The 6,901-nt window shown below is 40.2% G+C and overlaps 1 protein-coding gene across 1 annotated transcript in view; it reads left to right on the forward strand.

Moving 5' to 3' along the window:
* ptpn1 (protein tyrosine phosphatase non-receptor type 1) overlaps positions 1–6,314 on the forward strand; it is an 8,469-nt gene extending 2,155 nt beyond the window's left edge. The window contains exons 2-9 of the mRNA XM_023415562.2: positions 184–274; positions 1,559–1,659; positions 3,341–3,439; positions 3,549–3,686; positions 3,961–4,170; positions 4,422–4,583; positions 4,778–4,938; positions 5,587–6,314. Coding sequence (XP_023271330.1) covers positions 184–274; positions 1,559–1,659; positions 3,341–3,439; positions 3,549–3,686; positions 3,961–4,170; positions 4,422–4,583; positions 4,778–4,938; positions 5,587–5,881 — 1,257 coding nt within the window. The 3' untranslated portion in view covers positions 5,882–6,314. The remainder of the gene's footprint in view (positions 1–183; positions 275–1,558; positions 1,660–3,340; positions 3,440–3,548; positions 3,687–3,960; positions 4,171–4,421; positions 4,584–4,777; positions 4,939–5,586) is intronic.
* The last annotated feature ends 587 nt before the right edge of the window (positions 6,315–6,901 follow it).

Raw genomic sequence — 6,901 nt, forward strand, 5'->3', positions numbered from 1 at the left:
AAAAAAGAAAAACCCCCCCCCCCCCCCCCCCCCCCATTGTTTTTTATACATGCTTGGATTCTGTTTTAGAGCATGGAGAAACAACCTTCATTATTCATATTGCATCAGACTTTTAATGTGACATAAGTGTAATGTTAATGCAATGCTGTATTATATATGTATATATCTTCTATTCTGTCACAGGAGATTCGTCAGCAGTCATGTGACCTCCCCTGCAAGTTTGCCAAATTACCTGAAAACAAGAGTCGGAATCGTTACAGAGATGTTAGCCCATGTAAGTTGCTCCTTTCCTGCTTCTATACACTTTACTCAACAGTCTTAAACACTTAGAATATTTATTTAAATGAATGACCACTTGGGATTCTTTGCATAGTACTCCACCCACAGTGTTGGGTCGGTTCTAACATCAGCCAGTGGTGACTCTTTAAAGTGAGTCCTTCTACAGAACTACATGATATCAGGCACAAGTATTGTAATAATCGTCTCAAATTACACTGTTTTATTATTACACAACAGGCAGAACATTGAATCACCATGGAGAGACTAATGTAAAAAAGGATGTGACTTCCAATTCACATTTTTTTGTCTGCACTGTGTATTTATGAAGGCTATCAGTATGGTGATAGTAAATGTAGGTAAAGCTACAGAAGTCCTGCAGGAGATCAGGCTGGCAATATCATCCTGTTAAAGTTGTTATTATTATTATTTTTTTTTTTTTTTGAATTTAGATTGTTGTGGTGAGAGATTAGTTACATTTTATTTTGTTTATTTAAATATTTACCTTGAATATTAAGGTGACGGTGCAAATTAATCAACATTTAGCAGCATCAGTGTAAATGTGCTGGAGCTATACAGCTAATTTTTACCCATCTTCCAGACACAACCAGATACTGACAAATGATAAAAAGTATTAATACAGCCCACAGTTGTAGATTTTGTAGGTTTTGTTTTATCTAATTTCCAGTGTTTTTGAGCTGTCAATCCTGTGTTATATTTACTTTGTCTCAGAGAGGCAACACCTAAATACATTTAATTGTTGTTTTATATGTGATCACTGTTCAGTCATCCTGCCTTCAACTACTGATGTGTCTTTCTCTTTTTGAAAAGAGTTATTGTTCAATAAAATACATTTTCTGTGACATCACAAACGGTCCAGCAGCTGAACTGTGCTGAACTTTGTGGTTTCCTCTCTTTCACACTGAATTAACTATGCAAATTTGGCAGACCGGGTTGCAAATACTTACTGCACTTACTTAATTTTTTTCCTTTTTAATTCACTTTGATGAGAGATGTGAAAATACGTAAACTGAAACCTCTTCACACTGTATACTTCTTAACTAAGATGTTTGACTGGGTGTCCAGAGAAGTCGACACCTCAGTATTGAAGCCAAAAGCTAACACCTGTGTTTTGCTCACAGACAGACGTTGCCATTAGTTCTCCACAGCTGTGTTGATCTGAGAATTGCATTTATACTCCCCTGGGGGTTGTGACATATGAAAAACACACAAGCACACAGTATTTACATGAGTCTATTTTTTTCTTTTTCCTTCTCCTCAGTTGACCACAGCAGAATATGTCTGCAGCTGGGTACAAATGACTACATTAATTCCAGCCTAATAACAGTAGAAGAGGCACAGAGGAACTACATCCTCACTCAGGTAAGTGTGGAGATGAAGAGTCCGTGCACTCCTTTGGAAATGTGGCTGCAGCTGGACAGTGACAATCCTCCTTTACACGCAATTCATACCCGTTATTTGTAGCATATTATGAACAAATACACATGGATGGAAGCATGTGTGCGTGTCATTAGCAACGACGTAGGTTTGTCTTCATAAGTGTGTGAGGATATGACTGTACTGTCTCCAGGGCATTTTATATATATTCATATATCAATCTAGAAAATAACTTTATTATGATGAAATAGTAATGTAAGCTGCTGCAGTATGAATGCACTGATCTTAATTCAAATAACATTTAGTGTCTCTGGTAGAGATACTTTATGTTAGATAACGTAGCCCCTCTTTAGCATTTTTAGGCAGTATACACTCAGACACACTTAGCTAAAACTAATGCAGTCTAATACAACAGTCCTGCAATGAATCTTTTATATATAATATAATATGTATGGTTATAATGTGGTTCTGTTGTGCTGTATTACATGATTCTGTTATTGAGCCTACCTTCATTGATATATGTGTGGTGGATAAAAAAAAAATGGAAACACCCTTCAGTATAATGCAAAATAGGTCACAGCACCACAAAGTGCATCCTCCAAACTAACCACACAGTTGGATCAACACCGCTCTGAAACAGTTTCAAAACAAACTGAACATTACAACCTTCATGAATGGAGGATATATTGCAGGATTGTTGTATTAGGCTGGATTAGTTCCAGCTAGGTGTGTTAATGTGTTTGCTAACAACTATGACTCTGAGGCTCAGGTGTAAACAGATAATGAATGACAATATAGTAAAACACAGGTGTAATCATATGTAACGTGTCTTCATAGGAGATGTTATGACAAATACTGTACTTTAATAAGAACTTAAAATGCCCTCATAGCTGCATATAGTTTCATTACAGTGTGTTATGAACCATTTATTACATGTGTTATATCTTGCCTATAAATGCTAAAAAATTTGACTTTTATTAAAATATTAAATCATAGATTACATTAATTTAACTTAAAACTGTCACAAACTGGACCGCAAGGCCATGACAAAAGAGGGAGACGCACACAACCAAGCCAATTAACAGATGTTTTATTTTTATTTTTTTAAAACAAACAAATAAATCTAAGGGCAACTTAAACTAACAATTGTGTGTGTGATCAGTAAGAGCAGCAGTGTAACTGGGTGCATGAGTGGGGCCAACTGCAGCGAGGACTGTAGCCTCTACACATGGGGCGCCTGCTTAGACCACTACGCTACACGACGCCCCGAAAGTGCTTTTTAAAGCCATGAATCCATAAATCCAGTCCATAAATCACTCGCTCACAAAGCTCATTGTAGTGAAAGCACGGTGCCAGTTAAAGGCAAACGTATTTATCGGCTGGACCGTTAGAGGACGGCGCTCAGGGATTAAATCAAACAAAAATAGGATTTTGAAAACACAACTCTTGTGGAAAAGTCACACACAGTCATTAGTACATAACTGAAGTTTTGAAACGGATGTATGTTGAGCTAGAATATGAAGGCAGTAGACTGATGATTCAATATACTCTTTTAAGAATAGTATGATCATTACATTATCAAACGCCTTGCCATAATCTTTACATTTCTGCTCTTACGTAGTGATACTGAGAATAAAACCTGGTGTTCTCTGTCATTCATTCTTAGGGACCCCTTCCAAATACATGTGGCCACTTCTGGGAGATGGTGTGGGAGCAGAGGACCCGCGGCGTGGTGATGCTGAACAGAGTCATAGAGAAAGGCTCTGTAAGCACTGGTTTCTTTTTTTCCTCACAGTGTCACTTTTTAAGCCCACTGCATTGCTCTCCGCCTGCTTGTTACGCTGTGTGAAATGTGCACTTTCATTTGGTTTTAGGTTAAATGTGCCCAATATTGGCCACAGAGGGAGGAGAAGGACGCTGTCTTTGAAGACACCAATTTCAAGCTTACCCTCGTCTCAGAAGACATCAAGTCTTACTACACAGTCCGTCAGCTGGAGCTGGAAAATCTGTCTGTAGGTTTTCACCTGTGGTGTTTTTTTCTTTTACTGTGTGTGCACAAGTAGACGTGTCTACAGTCTTTTAAAGCATGTTCACAATTTTTTAAGTCTGTCTTAGATCAATAGTTGATAATCGGGCACCCATATAAACCTTGAAACAGGTTTTACTTGCTGTAAACATTCCTCCGGTTCATATTAGCAAAGGCTGAATCAGTCAAATCAAGTGGGGATGTTCCAAAGTTTGTTTTGTACAAAATTACAGGGTTTTCTCTTTGTTCTTCTTCTGCAGACTCAAGAGACTCGTGAGATTTTACATTTTCACTACACCACCTGGCCTGACTTTGGGGTGCCAGAGTCTCCCGCCTCCTTCCTTAACTTCCTGTTCAAGGTGCGAGAGTCCGGGTGCCTGAATTCAGACCAGGGGCCAGTGGTGGTGCACTGCAGTGCTGGCATTGGTCGCTCGGGGACCTTCTGTCTTGTGGACACTTGCCTCTTATTGGTTTGTACAGAGCTCTGCTATTGAGAAATCGTGATGTTAACAGACTTTTATCTATTGCACCTTTTTCCCATTGACACAGTACAGGAAATTAGCTTGCACTTATCTAGAAGTACAACAGTAGAATGAATCATTACAAGCAACCAGTGACACAGTTGTTGGGCATAATATTTTCAAGCTTGAACTGAATTCATCAGTCAAGTGCCTAAAGCTTAAGATTCTTATGTGATGAGTGTTTTTGCTGTTAAATGCAGATGTCTATCCGTAAGGACCCGTCTTCAGTGCGTATTCGCGATGTGCTGCTGGAGATGCGACGCTATCGAATGGGCTTGATTCAAACAGCGGATCAACTTCGCTTCTCCTACCTCGCTGTCAATGAAGGTGCCAAATACATCAAGGGTGACACATCTCTGCAGGCAAGTCCTTCCTCTCCAGTCGGCTCTTTGTTCTTCAGTGACACATTTGCAGATTAAAAAACTGCACACGCAACATTGACTATATTTTGCCGTGAGAAATAAAAACACATATGCTACAAAACTACCAATTTTCTTCATTTAATATTAAATATTTCTGCAAATGCTGAAAGAGATTTTTTTTTTTTTTTTTGCAGGAGTCATGGAAAGAGCTCTCGAACGAGGAAGACGATCCTCCAGAGTTCACCCCTCCTCCTCCTCTTCCTCCTCCCAGAGACCCTCACAATGGGAAAGTTGAGCCATCGTTTTTCCCTGAAAATGATGAGATCATCCAACGCATTGAGCACAGGAATCTCGGGTATTCATCAGAATCATTCTTTTGAAAGATTTTATCTCAGTTTTATTTATCGTCATTGGTTGAAAACTACTTTTAGTATATGTTACAGCTGTTTGAAAACCTGTCGGTAAGCACAAAAAAGTGAAGTTTTTGTGCCATGTGCTGCTTGTTAAAGGCGGGAAACAGTTAAATGGAGTGCAGGCGATATTATGAGGCGGCAGCTACTGGCAGGGCGCTTAAGTATTGGCAGAGACACTACAGAACGTTTTCTGTTTGGATTCAGCCACGGCAAGCCAAGTGGAATGTGCGTCTATTAGTATGTATTGTTTCCAGGGCTGATGCTATACGTATCCATATTTTCTTTTCTAAACATTAGCAAGCTAACTTTAGTTGTGTTCAGTTAGCTATGCATCTCTTACACTTGGCATTCAGTGGGTGTAAACATTTAGCAACAGCTAATCTCCATCTATGAAGCGGTTTGTGTGGAGCAACACATCTTAATTTGGTTCGAAATTCAGTAAACTCGTTACACAGTAAGTAGGCTATGTTTGAATTTTGAAGAGCTGCTGCATCTGGCTCGCACCTCATCTGATGAAACCAGAACAAACACACAGACTCTACTCTCCTTGACTCAACTGTACTCTCCTCTTATGTTCTTTCTTCATTTAGGTCCTCACAAGAGTCGGAGCTGCGAAAGAGGAATGTCGATGCTCCCCAGCCTCCTCCTGATCACGTTGAACTTCTCGATGGCCACATCGGAAGCCAAGATCTTACCTCCAAAGCCCCATCCAAATCCCAGCAGCAGCAGCACGAGGCCCAGGAGCAGGAGTCAGTCGAGGCAGCAGAGCAGCCAAAGGAAAGCTCTCCTGTGCCGGGGACTTGGTCTCCTCTACTAGCCAACGTGTGCCTGTGCACAGCGCTGGCTCTCAGTGCGTATGTCTGTTATCGAGCCTATTTCCACTGATGTCTGTCCTTCCTCCTCTTTTTTTTTTTTTTTTGTTCCTCTCTGTCTCTCCACTGATGTTGCAAAGTGGACTACGTTGGCCAATCAGCCTGCTTTGAACTCTGGGTTTACTCTGCGAGTGAGTGGATTATTTGGACTTCAGCAGATTCAGGTTCACTCGTTTCATTTTACAAATGCAGTGGGAGGGGGCGACTGGGTGGGAAGAAGTCTTGCCCCTTCTCATAACCCACCCAAAACATTCGTTCAGTATGTCATCTTGGATGCTCAGGGCCTCAGTTTTTCAGGTGTCACATCTCAAATCCGAGACTCAAAAATATAATACATATCGCGGTCAGTAGAGGAAAAGGGTTTGTTTTAGCTCCCTTGTTCCGTGAACCAGGATGAATGGCCTGTCAGCCCATTTTACATGTGTCTCCTCTCTTATTTACCAAAATTACATAATTGTATGAGTTCTTCCATTTCATCTTTTTACTAATGTGTCCGTTATGATTTCACATTTTCTCTCTTTTGCTTACACAAATGGATCAGAAATTACAGATCCAGATCTTTGACCAGCCTGTCTGAAAATTTGCCAGTTTGGGAGGTAGCAGTTTAAAAAAAAAAAGAAAAAAAAAAAAAGTTATTTTGTTTTGGGTCAATATTAAACCCAACAGTAAGTTGAAGTATGTAAAAGTAAGAGGAAAGCAATCGTGTGCCCATTAGATAAGAGATGCATGCTGGGGTGGGCACTGAATTGTTATCTGTCCTCACTCCTGGCCTGTGTATAGCTGCAGGAGGCATGCTGGTTGAGTCCATACAGTATGCTTGTTTTTGTGTGTGTGTGTGTGTGTGTTTGTGTGTGTGTGTGTGTGTGTGTGTGTGTGTGTGTGTGTGTACGTACATATGAGCGAGTGGTAGTTATCGGAGCTTTCTACTGATGCTTGAGTTAAATCTACTCAGTGAAAAATATTAATATAACATTTACAGGATGTTAAATGTGAGATACGTAGACTGGGTTGCCTCCTGGCAACTGACCCCCCA

The sequence above is a fragment of the Seriola lalandi genome, unplaced genomic scaffold, assembly GCF_002814215.2.
Source record: "Seriola lalandi dorsalis isolate HSWRI2012SDOR001 ecotype SW California unplaced genomic scaffold, Sedor1 jcf7180002054554, whole genome shotgun sequence".
Classification (NCBI taxonomy): Eukaryota; Metazoa; Chordata; class Actinopteri; order Carangiformes; family Carangidae; genus Seriola; species Seriola lalandi.